Below are 23,403 nucleotides of genomic sequence, written 5' to 3' on the forward strand. Positions count from 1 at the left end.
ATGCATATTCCAGTCCATTTATTTATGAGGCTGCTGTTACAGAACAGTTTGGTATATATATGTACCAAATCAATAATTTCAATATTCCTGTATTCATTCCAGCCTTTCGGTGCCAGATCTGACCCCCAATGTTGGCCTTTTCTGGTACTTTTTTGCTGAGATGTTCGAACACTTCAGCCTCTTCTTTGTGTGCGTCTTTCAGATCAATGTCTTCTTCTACACCATTCCCTTGGCAGTTAAACTTAAGTAAGTAGATTCCATTTACCCTTGCTTTGTTTGGGGAAACAACCTTGTGTATTCATATGATGTGTTGCGGACACGTAACAAATTCTAAGAATATTATTTTCTGGAGAGCTGAATTGTTCTCACTGCTTTAGGTGAGCTACACCTTGTTAACTTTACTTTTTTTCTCTTAATTAACAAGTCTTACGCCTTGATTTTGATTATGGTGCCTGGAGTATAAGAAAAATTTACAGGGCAATCCCAAACCTTCCTAAATCCATTGTGGTCAATTGGCTTAGAATTTGTTCAAGATTACAGTGTGAATTTCCTTCCTGTGGAACTCATCACATTGTTACCTAGCACCTTGCTACTTTAATTTAGCCGGTAGTGCACCTCAGGGGTTTTTTTTGTAGCAGGGACTCCTTTGCATATTAGGCTACACGCCCCCTGATGTACAGGGCCTATTGTAAACTCTTAGAGGATTGGCTACATCAGGGGGATGAAGCCTAATATATAAAGAAGTTCCTGCTACAACCCCCCCCCCCCCAAAAAAAAAAAAAACCCTGGTGCACCTCAACTCTCATACTAGGCCTCTTTCACTTTATGAACCCAAATATAGTTAGTCCCTGAAGTTAGTCTCTGAGTTGCCACCAGAACATTGATTTTTTTAGAGGTTCTCCCCATGGTCTGCCTTGATGTACAGGCTAAAAGGGCTGTTTTCTATTAACTTTATTTTAGTCCTGGAAATGCAGTTTATGGAAACAAGGAACTCAATGTACTTAGCAGTGCAGGTCAGCTCTGAAAGCTAGTTTGTTATATTGGATACAGGGAGACTCAGCTCAGTTCACTTCAGCAGCAAACAAAGCAAATAACTTGTTCACAAAGATGTATTCAAAAGACATGGTGACCTCATCAATGAATTCTCCATGATCAGAGTTATAAGAACTTAGTATGGCAGAGATTCCTAGTCTTGCATTATTCTGAAATTCCCTCTCAGAGGGGTTTGTTTTTTGTTTGTTTGTTTTAAAAAAATTCAGGAAACCAGTAGAATGTTTTTGTAAGAAGTATAGTATAAAAGCAGTCCTTCAAATCTGAACATTCCAGCAAACAGGCAGGATGGTCCACTGCCAATCATGCTGGCCTCAGGTCATGCTGCTGAAGTGGCACAAGATTAGTTTCTAGGAAGCTGACTAATTCTGCCTTTTTGCCCTCTGAGTCAGAAGGCTGTCACCATCTGTGGCACCATTGTTTCTCTGTCATTTCAGCAGTTTGTACTGGAAGCTGTGAGTTAGAAAGAGAACCTCAGAGTGGCTACAGAAAGACAGGAGAAGCTTCAGGGCACTGAGACTGGTGGTCCAGATGTCTGGACCAGCAATGGCTCTCCAAGATCTTGGGCAGAGGAATTTTTTAGCCCTGCTCTCTGATATGCTATGGATCAAACCTAGGAGGAAACCCCAAAAGTTGCAGTAATTTGCATTTCTGTATTTGTGTATGTGCACAAGTGCAGGAGAAAAACAGTAGAAGATTTGCATTTTAAACTATGTTTTGCTTTTTATTTTTGCAACTGCCTGGAAGGAATGTTTCTCTGTACTTCATGTGCTCATTGTAACTCTTAACAGCAACACTCTATAAATGAATAGCCTGGACAGTACTATCCCCTCCTCTATAGAAATTCCTTGCCATTTCAGATTGAGTTGGATCTGAAGTACTATGTCTAGATTGAAGCATGCAGAACAGGACTCTCCCTCCCCCAAGCTCCACCCCCTCCACTTCTGCTCCTGGTAGGCAGAAGAACCCGCCCAGGCAGTTGTCTGTAGGTGAAGAGTGTGCATCTTTAGTGGGATGTATGAAATCAGTAAACAGCCCTCACCACCTCCACTAACAGAAATGCCATTCCACTGACAGATGTGTCATTCTGCCAATACGAAAGCAACTTTTTATCCAACATTATTTATTTATTTTGAAGGAGATTAATTTTATTCCTGAGTAGGAATGGGCACAAACTAATTTTGGCTGGTTCACGGTTCAAACAAAAGTTTGCAAACTGAAGTGCCACCATGAATTTCCATGAATTTTGAGTCAGTTCATGGTAGTTATATTTTTACAGTTGTCGTACTTCATGGCTTGGCTAACATTATAATAGTGCCAAGCCATTTAAACCCCTGCTTTCTGCTCCCCACCACTTTTCACAGGGAGAACCTCTACTTTCTGCTCCCTGCGAAAAATGGTGGGGAGCAGAAAGCAGGGGTCAGGAACCGCTATGAACCAGTTCAGTTCATGAACCAACCTCCCAGTTTGTGTTGGTTCATGGATCCGTTCATGCCCATCCCTATTCCTGAGCCTCAACTCTTGATTGCACATGTCTCTTGTGAGATTATTGTTTTTTTAAATTAAATGGGCAATGGGTCTATGTTAGCCTCTTCCTGCCTCAGTGTTAGCTCTTCTTGCCACCTCCCAGTTACACTCTTACAGCTGTCACACTTCAGGGCTTGGCTAACATGATAATAGTGCAAAAAATGTTACCACTGCTTTCACAATTGAACATTTGTACAAAGTGTAACAGCTTCAAGTAGGGATGCGCAATGTCTTATCTGTTTGTCTTGCTTTCCATTTGTCACTGATGATCAGGCAGCCAATTAATCAACAGGTTATTCTCATGGTATGTATTTGCAGGAACAGATTATTTGCAGCCATCAAAAGCTAATTCTTACCTAATGAGGGATCATCTCAGAGTTGGCTTCTAGTCTCTTGCAGGAGAAACTTTACTCTCTACCCATCGACTTGTGTGTTTTTGGGGGGGGGGGGGGGGGGGTTAGAAGCCAACTCAACACTGATTAGCTGGAAGTTGAGTTCTTCTGATCTCACATCCTGGAATCTTTGCTGCCTCCTTGACTTGCTGAGATGCAGAAATTGAAGTGGGGTGGATTATTGAAGCCTAGCTGATGTTCCTTCTCTCCACCCAAAGCTGTGGCCTGGGACTGCAAAGGAAAGGATAAAAACAAGCTCTCTCCCCTCTCCATTGTGTAATGGAGAGTTTTAAAAGCCATGCATCTGTCCCCTCCAGGGTTGCAGAATGGTACTGAAAACCAGTGGGAGACAGTGGGTGCAAGGCCATATAAATTGCTATCACTCTGACAGTGCGGTGTCGCTTCTGGCACGAACCTGGAAGTGATGTCATTGCATTTGTGCAATGCTCTAGGATTCTACTGAAACCCTGGCACAGTGACATCATGTCTGGATTCACACCAGAAGTGACAGTGCACTGCCAGAGCAGTTTTGATTCCCCCCCCCCACCAGTTTTTCCCCTGTTGTTCTACAGGGTGGTGACAGGGGATCAGGGCTGCTAGACTGGAAGTCTTCCACCAGAGTAGGCGACTTGGCAGCCCAAGTCCCTGTTCAGCTTGTGCTGGAGAGAAAACAACTCTTTCTGTCTTCCCTTTTATATGCTCCTACCCAGCTTGGAGGGGAGGGAAGAGCTGCCTTTTGCAACTCCACTACCTAACTATTTTGCTGAGGGAGGCAGAGTGGATAATAAACCAACTCCCAGCTCACCCCCTTATTAGCTGTGCATCAGTTTCTGACCAGAAGGCAGCTGCTAATTTGTCTGGCAGCTGGTCAAGTTGCTCCTTGCAGTCCAAACATATCCCTCATTGGCTCAGTCTGAGTGTGAGTGTCAAACAAAGTAAGTTCATCTGATGAACAAGTTTGCTGAGAAATTTGAGGCATTCCTTAGCTTGAACCTACATCAGCACAAGCATATGATTCCATGTTGCTCCAGCCATGCTCCCTTTGTGGTTATCTCATTTGCAGGTCATGCATTTCTGTACAAATCTGTGAATTTCGTGTAACAAAAATACCATCCATGCTGTCGGTTGCAAGACTGTGTATTCTGTAGTGAAAGTGGACTGATTTCAAAGCCCCTGATGTTGCCAGTAGTTGTTGACCTTCTGTTAATGCTTGGAAGTCTGATTTGATCCTTGAACATCTAAATAGAAAGGACTTTCAAGGAAGCAGTTATTTAGTGTAGCTAAAGGATGCAATTTGCAAGCGATCCTAGTCAATAGCTTATAGTTTTCTTCCTCGTGCTGATCCAGGATGGTTGGTTTTTTTCTTTGTATCATATTTTCTCTCTCCCCCTTCCTTTTCTATTTCCAGTCTCTAAAGAAGAAGGGTTAGAATTAGATCTAGTTAACCAGCATATGCAGCAGGCAACCGTAATGAAAGCTTTCCCCTTAAATATAAAGAAGGATATCTCAGGGCCAAGAAGTGAGGGTTAAAATAACAGGAAAGTGGCTCTAGATTCAGAATTAAAGAAAGGAACCTTCCTTACTGGAAAAGCAGTTTCCAGAAATGGACAATTTTATTTGCCTTTTTGTGTGTGTGTATCCATGTGTGTATGCATGCCTGGAAGTCAAAGTTGACTTCTGGCAACCCTAGCAGGGCTGGGAGGCAAAGACATTTGGAGAGCTGGCTTATGGCCAGTGTTCCCTCTAAACTGAGTTAGTGTGAGTTAGCTCACAGTTTTTTAGCCTCCAGCTCACACATTTGTGTCTTAGCTCCAGAAGAATGATCCCAGAGCAAACTAATTTATGCAGTAGCCAAATTTCTCACAACTTTAATGCCAGTAGCTTACGAAGTAGAATTTTTGCTCACAAGACTCCACAGCATAGAGGGAATATTGCTTGTGGCATGCCTCTGTGTCCCAGCCCTTGTATTCCTTGGAGGTCTCTCATCCAAGTACTTGCCAGGGTCAGCCCTGCTTAGCATCCGAGATCTGGCTTGCCTGAGCTATCCAGGTCAGGGCTTCCTGGACAGTTTTCAAGATGAGGCCAGGCAGTCTCAGTCAGTGGTGCTTTGGCTTTTCACATCTGACTCCACAGAAGGAGTTGGGCAGGACTCTGTGAACGATGTTTATTGCCTTAATTCCTTTCTTCCCAAAGAGGGATCTCCTTTCAGCCTCCTGTAATAAGTACTAGAGGTTTTATCATTCCGCAGTATCCTAGAAGCTTCCATCCCTTTTCTCTCACTTTAACAGTTGCAATCTTAGAAGATAACAGGTGTCCATTTTGGCCCCCTGCTCAGCTGAAGCAGTGCCACATTCTCTGCCTATTCCATGTGTTTGGAAAGCTAAGAATAGTGTGAGAGGGACTCATGTGACTCTGCCCTGTGACTGTAGTGTGATAACACCTCAGTATCCCTCAGCACGAAGGTATAATTCTAAGTCTCTCTTAGGTCATATTTACATCAGCCAGCCTGGCTTGATGAGAAATTTCACAGGCTTGTTTTTGCCCCCTGTCCTTTCCTTCTTTTCATTAAGATTGGAACACGTGCTTGTAGACACAGCTTCACATGAAGGGAAATATAGCTGCTGTCCATTTTGCTGTGGCAGGATAAGAAGTCAACCTTGTTTTTAAATGTGGACAGCCAGCATGGTGGGTGAATGGATAGAGTGTTCAGTTTGCAGCAGGGAAGTCATGGAGCTATGAAGCACAGTGGGTGACCTTGGCTCAAATTATCATCTCTCAGCTTGGCCTACCTTGAAGTGGTGCTGTGAGGATAAATGGAGATAACCTGTGTATTCCACAATGAGCTCCTTAGCAGAAATGTGTGTGTGCGTTTATGTTGGGGAGGGGTACAGATATAAGAGATACTGCTGAAAAACCACCAGAGAATTCAGCCCACCTTAAGACAGTGTGGCATACAGTGTGATAATTTCATTGTTGGAACAAAGACTTCAGTCTGTTCCATTTAGCAATATAGGAAATACGAAAACTGCCAGTAGGGCTATTGTAAGCCCTCCGCTTATATAACTGAGGTAACGGTGGACCAGAATTAATGATAAATGAGGTAATGTGGGTGAGATCTCTACCAGAACTGCTCTTGAAAATTAGGTGTTGTGAAGTGATTTGGTAGATCTGTACAGATCCAGGGTGTGCTGAATTTCCTTTATTCTGGGTCATCAGATGATGTTTATTGAGCCAAGTGCCTAATATTAATAATAGTAATAATGATAATAATAAAACAAAACAGGAAAGCACTGCTTCTTGTTTCATCAGATCAAGTGGGCTCTAATCTACCCCTAAAAAAATAACAGTCTGTAAGCTTAACACAGGAAGTGTTCATTGTTTTAGCTATGATAGAGTAAAATGTCTACCTGTTTGGTAAGTGCTCCAGAAGAAAAGACAGTTTCACACATTCAAGGGAGGAGCCTGTTCAAGCAAGCTTGATGTATGTGACAATAACAATCCAAGGGCTTGTCCCTTCCCACAGTATGTTGCTATGGCTGTTTTATTCCTAAACTGTAAAACACGTCCTCCTGCTCCTTCAGAGGCCACCCTGAAGATGCAGGTGCTCATTGCTTGTGGTGATTATCTGGACCGCACCCCTTGCTGCCATGTTTTCTGACAATACTGTGCACATGCCCATGTGCATGTGCAGTAATCCTGTGCTGGCTGAGGCTTGCAATGCAAACAGTGGAGATAGGTGTGATGGCAGTGAGGGAGAGGGTCAGATCTGGCCTGAATGTTCCTCTATCAGAGAGGGCATAGCTCTCTCGAGTCTGTATTACTTTTTGCTAGCAGGAGTGGGAAGAAGGATCTTATTTGTACATGTTTCATCTAGTTGAAGAGAAGAAAAATCTACTCTGTTCCTAGCAAACTTGCACATTGTACAGCTTGACAGGATAGCTTGCCACCTGCCATGGATTTTGACACTGGAATGTATTCAAACAACATACGATCACCAGCATAGTGTTTTGTGGCACAGACTTTACCTGTTAGAGGGCCAGTTGGCGAAGTTGATGGCCTGTTTGCATTTCATTGAATAACAGGAATGTGTTACTCATCTTTATCTTACACCTGTGCAGGCAGCCTCAGGCATTCCCATAGCATATTGATACCATCCAGTTAACAATCTTTTTGTATCTTTTGTAGGGAGCACCCTATGTTCTTCATGTTTGTTCAACTTGCTATCATTTCCATCTTCAAGTCCTACCCAACTGTAGGAGACATCGCACTGTACATGGCCTTTCTTCCACTCTGGAGCCACCTATATCGATGTAAGTTCTTGATGAGATGGTTTTCTCCTTCCAGCTGCTACTAGCTCATTCACTCTCCCTTCAGAACTTCACAGTCCCTTCTTTGTCGAGTCTGGCCCTATCAGTTTAATCGCAGAAGGCCTTTCTGGACATCCAGGACAGGGTTTGCTCATATTCCCAACATGGACAAGCTGCAGCAGGATTCACAGCAGGATGCTTAACTAACCAGTATGCTAAGGGTGTTGAAATGTTTGGGTTCCAGCCTTATCTTCTTCACTATTTGTTATTATCTGGGAGTTCTCCAAGCACAGGGAGAGTCCAGTCTGCTTCCAGCGGTGTGTTCCTTTAAACTTCTCAGTGTGTCAAAACAAAGTGGGTTTGGCAATGACTTGCCCTTCCCATCATGTGACAGGAGACCAAGGGTTGCTTACTGTTGATAGCATGCCTAACTGAACAGTCATGTTCTTCTGTCCAAAGGGTGTGTGTTTGTGTGTGTGTGAGGCTGCTTTTGCATTAAAAGAAAGCTTCAGAGGAGAGAGGGGGGTTTAGCATCCCCAAATATAATGGTGCAGGTTCTTCTGAATTGGAATTCAGGGCCTAATGACATAGAACTACAGCTGCATGTCATAGGGGTGCTGTTTCCTAACAGCTAGGTCATATAAATTCTATTTCTTGGTGGCTCAGGTGCCCCTTTTTGGAGCTCACCAACTTTACCAGGGAGAGAACCTGTGAAACCTGTTGTCAGATGTTGAAAAAGAATTAGCTACTCAGGCTCTTTCTTTCACTGATTCTTTGAATGTATGAGTCAGTTCAGGATGTTGACGGGTATCAGGTAACTTAGGCTAGAATTTGTCGCTGGCATTTTCAGGGAGCAATCCTATGCGCAACTACTTGATGCAAGCCATGTTATTTAGTGAGGCATATTTCTAGAAAAGTATCTTTGGAATTTCAGCCTTAAAAAGCATTCTTCCTTTTAGGTTGAACTGGGGCATGTTTTGCTGCAGCCAAAAGCAGTAACATCTCTCCAGCTTATTCAGCTTAACTTTTGCCATTTGCACTTGTTCTGTCCCTTTGTAGGTGTTCAGACTGAGAATAAATCATGCTTCTGGATTATTTTAACCGGCTGCTGTGATGATATTTGCAGAGGCAAGCAATCCAGAAGCATTAAACCAGAGGAGGCTTTTTGCTTTGCATTCAGGAGTGATTTGCCTTGGGGGCAGCCTTTGTATTAGCAGCCAGCCAGCTGTTCTTGACTGCATTTTGGATTACATTAGCCCATTTCTAAGGGCCAAACAACACAGTATGTTTGGCCAGGAATCCAGTCATGATTCTCTGAATAATATACATGCCCCCCCCCACAGCAAGGCAAAATGTCCCCCCCCCCCCCCACAGGCCTCTCCTCCCCTAGAGCTGCGGTTCTGATCAGATCTTGTAGCATTGGAGTAACTACGTTCCCTGTGGGTCCGCATGGAAAGACATGTTGTACCAGAATTCCCTCAATCCAACTCATAACTAATGTATCAATTAGCTTGGCCCTAAAAGAAAGGAGTACCTGGCTTGAGTTTCATCTGAAGTGCAACCTGGATATGCAAAGGCATAAGGTCAGTTATGTGAAACATATAAACATGTATAAGAGCAACATGATGCTCTACTTTCTTTTGTGCCATATTTATGATATTTTGTAGTAGTGGCAAAATATGCTAAAATATGGCATGTTCTCTTTTTGGAATAGCTGGCCTGTTCTCTTGAAGAGAGGACATACGAACAGATAAACAGTAACTATATTATTTGCAACTCAAAAACTATAATACACTGGAAGCAAAGGGAGATTTAAAAATCGCTTCCATAATTAATCTCAGCAACCTGATTGAGGTACGAAGAAGTACTGTAATATATTTCTGGTGATGGTGGTGGTGATGGGAGAACTTTAGTGAGTCTTTAGCAAAAAAAGGGTTCAACACTTTGATGATTACATAGCCAACATTGATCCCACCTCAGGGGAATGAGACTTTCAGAGCATTTGATGGGAAGAGCTACATATGGAAACATCAATGAATGAACGAAATTTTGAGAATGTAAATGTTCCATTTCTGGAACAGAACATTTCACAACAGAATGCTTTATCTGAACAGATTTTTACCTGCACATTTAAACAAAATCCTTCACCAACAGCAGATATTCACTGTATACTGTTGTCTTGGCATGATCAGGAAAAAGAAAATTCCCTTCATAAACCACAGAAGAAAGTGCTAACATTTTGCTGCAGTTTAGCTTGGGTGGGGAGGGGAGGAAGCCCGCAGTCCAAAAATAGCTTCCCATTCAGTTCCCCCCACAGCTCTCCACCCTTATCCACCAGTTGTATGGTTTGCACTTTTGTCTTTTGCACCTGTTTAAATCCAAGAAGTGGAAGCGGGGGCTGTGTAATGGGTGCAGAATAAACCTGTCAACACTCTTGTTGCACTCTGGAATTGCCATTAATTATTGGTTCTTGCCAGAGGGATTTCTATAGCTGTTGTCTCTAGAACCACCCTTTAAATTAGTATCTGCCAGCCCATTATAGCTGGTATAGTACAAAGGCAAGGGCTCATCACCATATCATGGAACCCATTTTAATTACACCTCTGCTTTCTCATTGCAGTCCTCCGGAACATCTTCATGCTTTCCTGCGTACTCATCGTCTGCTCTCTGCTCTTTCCTGTTTTATGGCATCTCTGGATCTATGCAGGAAGTGCCAACTCAAATTTTTACTACGCCATCACATTGACATTCAACGTAGGGCAGGTTAGTAAAACAAGGCGAGTACGGCTTGAGAAACCTTGAGTTCCTGGCAGCCTAACCACATGATGCCCTACGAGCACAGAAAAAGCTTTGAATTCAGTGTCTGTTACAGAAATCAATATAATTGGAATCTTAGCTTTCATTTATATCCATTCATTTTTATTTATTTACTTAATAGTCCACCTTTCTTGCTAGGGTTGCCAGATCCCTCCTGGCCACTGGTGGGGGATGCAGGGGTAGGGTTGCCAGATCTAGATCAGGAGACTCCTGGAGATTTGGAGATGGAACCTTGGCAGGACAAGGGCCTCAGTGGGGTCCAATGCCACAGAGTCCACCCTCCAAAGCAGACATTTTCTCCAGCAAAGTTGATCTCAGGAGACTGGAGGTGAGCTGTAATTCCGAGGTCCCACCTGGAGGCTGGCATCCCTGTTTCTTTCTAAGGCAGATTGCATTTTCAAAGGGAGGCTAGATAGAGTTTTCTTGTCAGACCTAGTGGTCTACCTTAGTCCAGCATTCTGTTACATACAGTGTTCATTTACTTCATTTATGCTCAGCCTTTCCTCTCAGTGGGAACAAAAAGCAGTTTATTACGTCGTTCTATTCTCTTCTATTGTATCCTCACAACAGCTCTGTTAGGTATGTATGACTGGGCCAGAGTCACCCACTAAGCTTCCATGGCAGAGTTGAGGATTCAAACCTGAGTCTCCCATATTCTAGGACAACATTCTAACCACTATGACAGACTAGTCAAGCAGATGACCCAGAGGGCCCACAAATAGAACAGAGGCCAAAACTTCCCTCTGTTGTTGCCTTCCAGCCACCAGTATTCAGAGGTATACTACTACTGCATACTGTTTAGAAAAGAGCAAGAGTCCAGTAACACTTTGAAGAATAACAAAATTTGTGGCAAGGTGTGAACTTTCATGTGTCACTCCTCACTTCTTCAGATACCTGTTAGTTTTTAAGGTGCTACTGGACTCTTGCTCTTTTCTACTGCTAGATGGACTAACATAGCTACCCATCTTTTTTGTTGTTATTTTGTGTGTGTTTGTGTGTGTGAGAGAGAGAGAGAGCGTGCAAATGCCTGGAAGTCATGGCTGACCTCTGGTGGCCCCTAGTGGGGTTTTGGATGTTTCAGAGAGGTGGCTTGCTTGCCTGCTTCTGCATCCAGCGTTGGTATTCCTTGGAGGTCTCCCTTCCAAGTACTTGCTAGGATCGTCCCATGGTTAGCTTCTGAGATCTGATGCAATTGGGCTTACCTATCTTGTTTATTTAGTTATCATAGCCAATAGCTATTAATAGACCTATCTTAGCAGCCATCTTGCAGTTGTGGCCTGTTGTCTTCTTAGAAGATCCAGTATGTTGTGCCAGATTATGTTGTATCCTAAGGTCAAAATTTCTTTCAAATTAAATGTTCTCTATTTATTGGGAACCAACTGTGTGTGTAAAGTGCCGTCAAATTCCAGCCAACTTACAGCAACCCTAGGAAGGTGTCAAGCATGCAGTTATCAATGACGAGTCAAGTAGATACAAAACTACGTTTATTGATAGACTGATATGCTCTCGATACAGGTTCTTAAGAGTAATGCCAAAAATACATTGCTACATTACTTTTAAGCCATACTTCAAAGGATTCCCAAGGGTAGGGGCAAGCGGGGTGCTCTAACACATAAACTATCATAAATGACTACATTCTCACAATGTTATCAGTATTTCGTCCTTGCTTTCCCCAGATGTTTCACACTCCCAAGGAGGAATGTATGGAAAGGTGCCGATTGCTTCTTCTCAAGTCAGATTCGTTTCTCTCTAGTCTACTTTCACAAGCAATAAAGCAAGAGGGGGGAAGGGGAAAGAATAACAGAGTCAACATACCCTGGTCCCCCTGATATTTCACAGACCAGCTTTATGGGGGACCCTAAAACAATTAATTACCAGTGGAATTCTACCATGCTTGACAGAAGGGGCTTTCAAGCCAAATGAGGTGGTGTGCCATTGCCTTCCTCTGTAGAGTTTTCCTTGGTGGTGTCCCTTCCCAGTACCAACCCTGTTTAGCTTCTGAGTTCTAACGAGATCAGGTTATAGTATGCCACCTTCCTCCCTGGAACCAATTACAGTTATGGAAATAAGGAAGTGTGGATTACAGATGTGATCATGGTTCTGGCATATCTAAATTAGCTGAACACTAATGTAGGATTAGGATGCTGTTTGTTCTTCTGAAATTCAACACTTCAAGGCAGTCATCCACTTAAACTTCAGTGGAAATTTGGCTTCTAAACTAGGTCCCCTATGCCTAGTTAGCTCCCATCTGTCAACTTTAATTATGCTTTTAATTCCATGGAGCAACTCCCCTCTCCAAATTTTATCCTGACTTCTATTTCTGTTCTATTTCAAGTGACAGCAATTATTTCTCTTCATTTTGCCAACCTCCAATTTGCTTTCAAGATATGTTCCTGCAAAACTGTTTTTATTTTCTCCTGAAAATATCCAAATGCCTCTTTTAATGTGAAAAGATTACACAATTGACTTTTATTTTGATAGTAAGGAATGTGATTAGCATATTTTTATATTGTATCCTAAAGGACATCATGCTTTGAGGCTGGAGTTGACCATTTACTGAACATATTGAGATAGCTTTGAAAGAATCTGATGTGTAGAGAAACCATCTACAGAATAAAGAATTGCTGTGAGTGTTCAGCATGAAGCTGGAGAACACAGTTGCAAAAACATGGCTCAGAGTAAACACAGTGGTCCACAGTTAGTAGTGGATAGCAGCTGTAGGCCACATATCCAGCTTGCACCTTGAAAAGTATGGATTATGCAGTAAAACAGGCATTTCCGGTAGACATTCACAGTAAGGTAAATGCACAGAAGGTTATAGATAACTGACAAACTAGAATCTGTTTTTTGCTAGGTTAACATAGGTGTGACCTGTGCATCATTTAAAGGAATGTATCTGATATATCAGCAGATGAGTAGAATTTATTGTGTGATAAATGTCCAGTGCACTTCTAAAGAGTTAAACCTTTATAAGCCCACTGATTTCAGTAGACTTAATAAACTGTAACTCTGCTTGAAACTGTACTGTTAATCCGGAATCACTAACTTTTAAAAGCAAAAAATGAACAGGTTCCCCAGCATTAAACAGAGTACAATGTAGGCTTCAAAATGACAGGAAGTTGAAAATCATGGTTAATTTTGAATTTGTTTCACCTCTCTCTCTCTCTCTCTCTCTCTCACTTGCTTCATATATTACCACCTGCACTTCTCCATAAGGGCTTGCAGTTTTATGCAACCATCACCACCACCCTGTGGAACTAAAAATGCTTTGGAGGATCAAGTAGAGCTGTAGTCTAGGCAAAGTGTTCTCTGAGCTGTATGTTCCCAAATCATGTTGGCAAGAGCCACCATTTGTGCTTGCTTCTATTCCGCTTCTTTACTAGCAATCTCATCCCTGGCATGTTTACTCAGGAGCAAGTCCCACCCAGTTCAGTGCTCCCAGAATACCTTGCATTGGACTTCAGCCCAAGTTGCAGCTATCCTCTTTGTCTAGTATTTTATAAAGAAGTAGATCGGCACTAGCATCATCTTATCCAAGTTCACAGCAGGAAAAATACATCTGTGCAAATCCAGATGTAGTGGGAAAACACACACACAGACAGCTAAGTTTCAGTGCTCTGGAATGAGCCCCACTATAACTGTGCTGGTCCATGTACTGGCTGCCATGTACAAGCTGCTGAGTATTTTGCTTGTTTACCTTTTCTTATGAATGGATATGCCTTCTGGGTAGAAAACTTATTGTTCTACATTACATTTGTCAGCAGAAGAGTCCTGTAGAGTTTTTCATCCAGAGTTTCTTATTATTGTTTGTCTCCATGGCTGCCTGGACAGCAGGAAGCCAGGAACCAAGCAGATTGTCTTTGTGATGTCACGTTCCTTGCCATTAGTTTTGCAACAAGGATTGTTTCCTCCTGTCTCATCTTTCAAGCTTTCCTGGTCCCTCTTTCAAAACTGGCAGGGCTGGTCCATCTGTCTTGGCCAGGATGTCCTTAAATAACACCTGGAGGGTGCTGAGCCCTCACTGAGCAGCAATTTGACTCCCTGTGCACATATTTGTTCTAAATCACACTTCTTGTGAAAACAGTCCTTGTTCTTCAGACAAAGAAACTTGAAATGAGAAAGCTGCTGCTGTATCTCTTTGACAGACTGGTACATGTGACCACATTATGAGTGTGTATTTGTTATTAAATGTAGCTTTCCTGTTGCCTGGTGTAATAGGTTGCTGAAGATTTGGCTTGGTTGCCCGTTCTTGTGAGTGGATATTCCCTCCAGATAGAAAAATATATGAATGTTGTTAGTCTCACAAATGCCAGGATAGCCCTACAGGGTGGGCTGATAAAGAGTTGGGTGGGCTCATCCAAGGCCATTAAGAGAGTTCAGAGATGATAGGCTCTTAATGGGTGAGCTTTGTGAGAGCCTTTGAGAGCCACATAGTACTTTGCACCAAGCAGAACTGTTGTGAGGAAGTTGCCTTTCCTAGCTTTGATCAACATTTACACGTGCATTATGGCTTCAAAGTCCATTTATCCTAGGTAATTTTGTAGTAGTCATCTGTGTTAGTTTGTCACCAATGCTCCCTCTAAACCATGGAGTCTTGTGAGCAAAAATTCTACTTTGTGAGCAGTGTTCCCTCTAAGTTGTAGAGTCTTGTGAACAAAAATTCTACTTTGTGAGCTACTGGCATTAAAGTTGTGAGCTACTGCATAAATTAGTGTGCTCTGGGGTCATCCTTCCTGAGCTTAGACAAAAATGTGTGAGCTGGAGGCTAAAAATCTGTGAGCTAGGTCACACTAACTCAGCTTAGAAGGAACACTGTTAGTGAGCTACTGACACTTGTTAGTGAGCTACTGGCATTGAAATTAGTTCGCTCTGGGGCCATTTTTCCTGAGCTAAGATAAAAACTTGTGAGCTGGAGGCTAAAAAACTGTGAGCTAGCTCATACTCGCTCAGCTTAGAGGGAACATTGTCACAATCTTGAGATCCAGCTGCTTTGAACTATAAACTGACCCAGAGATTCCCATGCTGGCAAGCCACTTTCCAGGAAACAACAAACTGCATTATCCCTTCAACTGCAATATAATGCTTTCCAAATGGATGTGCCAGCTAAGTTAAGTTATTCCTTTTCTGCCCCAATTTCCTTTAGTAATTAACAAGACATCAGGAAGGGCTAGCTTCAAAGCTGTCGTTGGCTGTGATCACACACACAATAATGCACTTTAGTGTGCTTCCCAACTGTTTTTTTCTGTCTGAACTGGCAAAATCCGGTTGGAAAGTGCATCGAAAGTGCATTATTTAATATGTATGATCCCAGCCACTGTCATTGATTTTGTCCACATTTGCAAGTGACAGTTCTGGGCCTTGTTGTCTGAGAATTCCAAAGCAATTTCTGCCTTCAGTAGTTTGGGGGGTGAGGGGGAGTTGAAGCTTTTTCTATGAAAGTGTGTCAGAAATCATCCATCTTGAGAAAATACTGTCCATTATAGTCCTAGTCCTGTTGTATTTGAATATTGACTTTTAGTTGAGAAACCCGCAATATCTAAACTGCTGGCTTAGCAAACTGCCATCCATGCAGAGGCAGATTAGAATTTAGAACTATTTTAATTCCTGGGTTTGTTTTGTATTTACGTTAATATTTATTTCTCTCTGTTTCCATTTCATTAACATGATCCACAGCAGTATAGGCCTGCATGCTTAGAGATCTACATGCTCAGATGCTCATGCAATGTCAATGATTTGAAGAAAGGTTGGGTGGGAAGGGGGATCCCAGACTTGGGCTCAGTGTGTGTCCCCTCCTAAGCAAACTCTCCAAAAGTAATCATTCCCTGCTTTGGGGATAAAAGAGCCAGGAGTGTGCTGGCAGGGCAGTATCTCTATGGTAAGGCCCCAAAGGAGGAATTTTTAGCCAGAACTTGGTTGGTAGATGGCCCCCAGGTGAACAGGGACAAGATACCACGTAAAAAGAGAAGTGGCCAGAATAGGGTGTGCTTGTTTTGCCAGTTAAAATTCTTTTAAGCACTGTACAAAGCAGGACCAGATCTACATATTTTTTGAGATGGGAGGGCAAAATAAAAAATGGCGCCCCCTTATGGACCATATTATGGTCCCATAGAATACAATGGACTTCATACCCAATTTGGCACACCACCCCTCCGTCAGCGCCCGGGGCAAGCACCCCCCTCTGTTCCCCGCTCCCCCAGATCCGGCCCTGGTACAAAGAATCATAATGGCTGGCTGCTACTGGAATTGCTGACAATTTAATAGACTCTGCAGAACAGGGAATAAGGAACAGTGGAAGGTCAGATATGATCACTTGAGAACCGATGAGGTGGAGTGTCCATTAATGGAATCTGCTCTAGGAGAGAGGAGTGCAGCAGTGGTTGCAGGGGCCTGCCAGGCTGATGGGGGACAGCCAAGCAGTCTCTGGTCTCCAGAATGGCCGCTGGCGAAGTCTGCTTAGAAACCTGGATGATCCACATTCCAAACCTAGATCTCTACTCTGTTAACAGCAGGTGGGGGTGGGAGAGGAATAAACCACAGCACCAAGAAATGAACCAGAAAGACAGCAGGAAGAATGTAAACGTTAGAAGGAATGGAATACAAAACGAGAGAGGAAGACAGATGAAGGGTGGATTGAAAAACATTAGTCCCCTGAGATTAAAGGCTGCCTGAGTCATACCGGTGAATAATTATAGATAGTTGGAAATGCACATATAAATGAAACTGAGCTTGTAGTTATTATGAAATCTACTGTAAAGAAAGTGTTACTGGGAAACCTATTTCCTCTTCCAGAAGTGACTGAAATTATGCCTTTTTATTGTTCTCATGGCTGCCCATTTGTGTTTGTGGTGGCATTTTGAGATTTTGGGATGTACCTGAATTTTTTTTATTTGCAGCAACAGCAAAACTCAGTTTTTTATGATGTTTGTGTTTATGGTTATTTTCTCAGCTCTTACTAGTGTTTTTCCCCTAATTACTCTTAGGTTCAAAACTGTTAATGCATATACCCCTCAGTCTGCTTTTGTATAGATCATTTGTATAGATCATTTTGTGCCATCATATAGTTACCTTCCGCCTCTTTTCGCATAGGAGAGGTGTGGCTTTTGGATATTAATTGTAAGAGGAAAAACCAGGTCAAGTGCAGAGCTTAAGCCCCAGAGCTCAAATGCAGCATGCTGGAAACCATTAAATCATTTGCTGCTCCACTGGAGAAAGAGAAAGTGCCTATATTCTGCATGCAAATAAACATACATAAGGCCTGCCCCTTCCAGTGGGTTCCACCTGCTGTTGCTGGGTGTAGACAGTACATAATAACAATTGGGGGGAGGGGAAGAGAGAGAGGAAGGACTAGTGAAAAAGAGCAGATGCTCCTTGAGATCTCTTTGACTGGAGATGCCAGGTACTGAATTTGAAATGTTCTGCATGCAAAACATGTGCTTCACCACTGAATCACAGCCCCAGCCAAGTATTAGGGCCTCCCTCATATTGTAAGTAGGTAACTAAAGCTGTCCTTGTGAACTCTTACAGGGGTAAAATTGGAAATGTGGGTTGACAACTTAGTCTGTTTATCATTAAGTTATCCTGGGTTATGCTAGCCTGATGAAACAGCCTCAGAGATCTGCACAATTTATATCTAATTGTATATATTTTATTTTGAATTGTGGGGGCTTCAGAGTGGGCTGAGCATGGTGGGTTCGGTATAAAACAACACAACACTCTGTCTTTTTGCTGTACCACACTAGCAATTGGCTGTTCCTCTAGAATTAGATTAATGACTTTTTTGTACTATGGTAAGAGTCATGGTTTAAAAGAGAACACAAACCCTTTATGGGTTTGGGGTGTGCTTGTGATTATAACTTTGGTCTCGGGATAAGTTTAGATGATACCAAACATTGCCAAAGTTATCACAGGGGCAGTCTTTGAAAGTTGGTGGGCTGTACATGCATCCATTTTGTTTTGAACGGATTGATGTGACTCACACTTGGTTTCTTCTGCAGATTCTGCTCATCTCGGACTATTTCTATGCCTTCCTGCAGAGGGAGTACTACCTCACTCACGGACTCTACTTAATAAGAAAAGACGGAACAGAGGCTATGCTAGTTCTCAAATAGTCCCGATATCTGACACAACCTGGAGAACAGACTGAACAGACAGTGCTTGGGGCGAGTGGGCGGTTCTGACAGTTGGGAAAGTACCTTTTGCAAGTGGAAAAAGGGCTGCAGTTTGTGTGGGAATAACCTAATTTATACACTGGTGCAAAGAGTTTGGTTCAAAGAACATAACAGGATAAGAAGTCTGCTTCTGTGGATCACCATCTCTTTTGAAGCTTCTACTTCTAACCATATTTTTGCAGAACACAAGTGATCAGCTCTGAGTACTTCATCAGGAGTTGGTGAAAAGCATTTGAACTGCAACAAAGTCTGTATCTTATGTACAGGAGCAGACAAGGCCATAGATGATTATTTGTACAATTTTTGGGAATGCTGTTGGAATTACCTTTCCTCTTTCTGGAAAGAAATAGCTTCAATAAGCAATTATTTGGTTCTTCTTTTCTTGGACTGGAGGCTCACCTGCCTGATGTTACAGGGTTCCTTGGGCACTTGAAGAAAGGGCATTGGGCTTCAGACTGGAATACTCCGCTCACACTGGAAAACTGGAAGCCTCCAATGTTCTACTGTTCATGATAAAGTGGTTGATTCAGGGTAGTAATTCAGAATGGAGCTGCTGACTGGACCATCCTTGGAGACATGGAGGGGTCAACTCCACAGCCTTAGATACAGTCAAAAGTTGGGTGGAGTTTCCAGATGGGTGGAAGTTTCCAGATAATTGGAGCTTACTCAGTTTTCTTTAGTAACACCATTTACAAAGTCACTTGTGCAGGGTCTCAGAGAAGAGAAATCTGAGTAACACACAAGGTATACGTGGACCAGAGAGGTAACAAGCGGACTCCGTAACCATTTTAGCTTTCAAGTTTCATACGCAAGTTTCTCCAGCCTTCCTCACCCCTGACCATCACCAGTCTTTTTATTCTGGAAGCATACTCTGGGTTCTCTGATCTCTGGGATTTGGGGACAGGGGCTACATTGTATAGAAATTCTGGTCTTCTTCCAAAGGGGAGTACCAGCTTTCCACGGGCTGCTTGGAAGGGGTTTGCAGCAATAGACCATTGCAAATAGCTATTCAAAGTGAAACAAAGATTGTGTCCCGTGGCATCCTTAAGACCAAAGTTTTATTATCAGTATAAATTTAATGTGCATGTACATGTGTATGCACATGAAAGCTGGTAACCAGAGTAAAACTTTGGTCTTAAAGATGCCACTGGATTCAAACTTCGTTCTGCTGCTTTAGAACAACATGGCTACCCACCTCAATCTATCTACTCAAAGTGTTATTCTCTCAGGAGGATATAAATGTGATTGTATTAGAAAAGTGGTTCTGCAAAAATGGCTCTCTCGTCCCACCTGCTTTCAGTGCAGGGCATTCAGTCAGATCTCCTTCCTTTGGTAACCAAGCCACATATATTTTTGTTTGGTAATTGCTGCTATTTTTGAACTGTTCTGACCTGGTGCAGCTCCAGTTGGCTTCTTTCTCTAACTTCTGTTTTACCAAACCATGTGTTTCCCCTTGCAGGGAAGCCAAACGGGATCCAGCCAAACTCCCAAAGCCCTGAAGGGTTTCACAAGGCTCAGCATTATAAAACACATAGCTGAAGAGACTGGACATAGGCCTGCTGTGTTTATAACAAAAATGTGTCCTTGCCCCATTGCCATTTTTGCAAAGCCATTCTGCAGGGCACAATCTCCTTTCTCTTCCAATGGATTTCTTATTAAGGAACTGTTTATAAGGGATTTTTAAAAAGAAAAAAATAAAATATCCTCGCCTTATTGCGCTAGTTAGTGATTTCTAATCTAGTGTCCAGAATGTGGGGGTGCAGTGGCAACTTTCACATAAGCTGAGCTTCCAGTAGCCCAGAGCCCTACCCCAAGGAACTGTAGGAAGGAAGCTGCTCTCCAGACTGATTCAAAAGGGCTGCCAGAGTCAAGCCTTTCCTCAGTTTATGGGGTGGGGGTGGGTGGGTTCCTTGTAGCCAGAGTACTAAATTATGCATTTTTTTCATTTTCTCTTGTGACCTCTTTAAAACTGTGGTATTTACTTTGGGGCTAGAGCTGCTAGCACTACAAAGCTTTAGCCTGAGGTAATGATCTTGATGTTTTTGTTTCAAAAAGAAACCTGCAGGTGCTTGCATGTATTTGTTAGTTATTTAAAATATTTATATCCCACTTTTCTGTGATGGTTTCATTCAGAGGTAGGCTTTGCTTTGATCACCAAGTACCAGAATGTACTTCTTTTCCAAAGCCCTGTCAGCATTCACATTATGTCACATTTCCAGGTAAGCCATTAGACTGTTTTGTCAAGAATGTTGTAGACTGGAGGCACCCAAAGGCCATTCATCCCCCTACTCCTCCTGCAAATCTGGCATCTTCTAATCTTACACTGATAACATTTCTGCAGCTCAGAAGAGAGCATGAACTCTACAAAAGATGTCTCCAGGATAAATTCTTTTAAGATCACTCAAGTAATTTTGTAGATCTTAAAATCTGGGGTGCTTTCCTAGCACCAAATGAAAAATCTATTGGCAGTTCCAAGAACCACAAAAAGAGGCCACTGGGGTTCAGATGTATGTGGAATAGTATTGCTATTGTCCTTTGGCAGAACTACATCTCATGAAACTCCTGCCAAAAAAGTGGTCTGGGTGACTTTGCCTTATGGCATCAAGGAATACATAACGCACAGGCCTCAGATTCAGCAGGAGCTTACAGGACTGCAGCTCCTGAACCTTTCTGAGGGTTCCCCCTCTTCCACCCCACCTACCTTTTCCATTGAATAATAAGTGCAGCTGCATAACAATCCCTGAATTAGGAGAGTCGGCAGCCAGCCACCAGGGACTTTGCCATGCCCCCAGCAGGCCTCATTAACCCCTGGAGAAGCCTGTGCCACCCTTTCTCCACTTCTTACGTGATTTTGGGCGGTGGACTCTGCATATCGCCCCTGGGCTTCCTTGGTGGTCACCCATCCAAATACTGACCAGAGGCAAGCCTGCTTAGCTTCTGAGATTTGATTAGATCAGGCTGGCCTTGGCCATTCATGTTGGGGCTACAAACGGAATAGTCACTGATTATTTTTCCCTTTGAGAATCAGAAAATGCTGGCAGGGGGAGGGGGTTGCACTCTGCATGCAGGGCAAGATTAATGTGTCTCAACCATTAATTACAGCAGATGTGTTTGTGACAGGAGCAGTGAGTGCTCTGCCAAGTGTCCTATATATACGTTTTGTATATTTACTGAGCCTGGGAAAACCAGAAGCTTGTATGTTAGCTAGCTCTTACTGAAGTGCCATAAAACCTTTTTGCTAAATGTAATTAATATAACAATCTTTTCCATGGCTAGCACAGCTGTGTCCTGATTCTACTATTTTGCCCCCTACATTTTCATCCTTTTATTTTCCCCCCTTCATTTTTATCCTCTTACATCCTAATCTGGGTTGGCATGCAGAAGGCCCGGAGCTGCAGTGTCCTGGTACTGAGCAGTTGCCATAGCATCAGCCATTTTCTTTCCTATGTCTGAAGGGCATCTGTCTGCAATAACAGAGGATTGTCTTTTTTTCCAAAGTCAAGTGCCTCTCTTTGGTGACCATTTTAAAGTGGCATGTATATGTGTGCTTGTGTATGTATCTATATGTGTGTATATACACATACACACGTGCACACACACTCTCTTAGGTTATGCTAGAAATACATCTGAAAAGCCCTGAGATTTATCCTCTGTATTTCCTTCCAGTTAATTAAAGTATGTTTCTTTTAGGTCAATATCCCCTCGCCCCCAATCTTTTTATTGCTGACAAGAGAAGGATATAGTTTCCTCACTCCTATTTGGCAGGGCAGGGTGGAAAATCAGAAGTGGCTCAGTGGGCTTCATAGCTCAGGAAGGATTTGAACCTAGATTGTCTCAGTCTCAAGTTTGACATCCCCTCCATATATTTTATTTATTTAGTATATTTTTATTCAGGCCTTCCTTCAAGGAGCTCAGGGCGACATGTTGGCCTCCCCTTCTCCCATTTTCCTGAGGTAGTTAGACTGAGAGAATGTGACTCGCCCAAGGTCCCCCAGTGAACTTTACAGCACTGAGGATTTGAGTGAGGGTCTCCCAGATCCTAGTCCAGTAGGCTAACTAGTCTACCAAACTGGCCCTGATGCACCATAGTGTCTATGCTGATATGTCTACTGAGGAAACTCTCGGTGTCAGAAGAGCTCTGTTGGATAGATTAAGGGTCCATTGAGTGCAACAATTTGCTTGTAAATAAGGCAAGCCAACTGTTTTTGTAAAGCTCAAGAGTTCATATCCTCCAACTATCTCACATACAAAAATGGGGGAAAAGCAAGCCCCTATTCTCACACTAAAGAGCAATATGTGTACTCTTGATTCCCTAGGTTGTTGAAGGCAATACTCCTATGCTAATTCAACAAAAAAGGGAATGTTTTATTGAAGATAAATAAAAAAAATGTAACTCTTATAATATCAGCTAGTCAAAATAGACCCCAGTAGCTGTACTGTGCTCAACACTAGACCAGTGCCTTGGGGCTCATGTGTATGCATTTGTTTGATGATCTTCTTAATGTTAGACTGGGGCAAGGCTGAGCCCTGAAGAACAGCAATTTGATTGTATTAAATCCTATTTTAATTTTTTTTTTTTTGGCCACTTTGGAGATCCTGAATGGGGAGGATAGGCAAGCACCAAAATGTTTTTAACAACTCACAGCTCAAGAACCCTGCATTAACAAAATTTGAACATGACAGCTCCCAAAAAGCAAAAGTAACCATGAAATAGAGACAGAGACAGTAGGGACTATCCCTGGTAAAAAGGGATCACTGGAGCATATGGAAGCCCAGTGTACAAAAAAGAATTTTAGTGCTTGTTTCAGGGTTAGCTCATGGTTGTGATGGTAAGAAAGCTGAGAATGTACCCAGCACTTCCCTGCAGAATAAGACTTTCAGGCAACTGTGGCTGTCACTACTGATCCCATGGAGGAATGCTCCCCACCCCAGCATAACTGCACTAAGACAGCGCAAGTTTTAGTTGTGTCCTCAAGCAACCTACCACACTATCCCAAATGCACTTGAATTCACATATGCAAGACTGGGACCATGCAACTTATGTCAACTCTTGCTTAAGTTAATAGTCAACTTTATTCTGCTTGGGCAATGCTTCAGGGATGGAGATGGGGCATAGCAACTTGTTACAATGAACATAAAAGT

General features: G+C 42.7%; 1 protein-coding gene across 1 annotated transcript in view; it reads left to right on the forward strand.

Moving 5' to 3' along the window:
• PIGU (phosphatidylinositol glycan anchor biosynthesis class U) overlaps window positions 1–18,624 on the forward strand; it is a 36,387-nt gene extending 17,763 nt beyond the window's left edge. The window contains exons 9-12 of the mRNA XM_060230976.1: window positions 103–246; window positions 7,155–7,279; window positions 9,897–10,039; window positions 18,088–18,624. Of these exons, the coding sequence (XP_060086959.1) occupies window positions 103–246; window positions 7,155–7,279; window positions 9,897–10,039; window positions 18,088–18,201 (526 nt within the window). The 3' untranslated portion in view covers window positions 18,202–18,624. The remainder of the gene's footprint in view (window positions 1–102; window positions 247–7,154; window positions 7,280–9,896; window positions 10,040–18,087) is intronic.
• The last annotated feature ends 4,779 nt before the right edge of the window (window positions 18,625–23,403 follow it).

The sequence above is a fragment of the Heteronotia binoei genome, chromosome 2 (assembly GCF_032191835.1).
Source record: "Heteronotia binoei isolate CCM8104 ecotype False Entrance Well chromosome 2, APGP_CSIRO_Hbin_v1, whole genome shotgun sequence".
Lineage (NCBI taxonomy): Eukaryota > Metazoa > Chordata > Lepidosauria > Squamata > Gekkonidae > Heteronotia > Heteronotia binoei.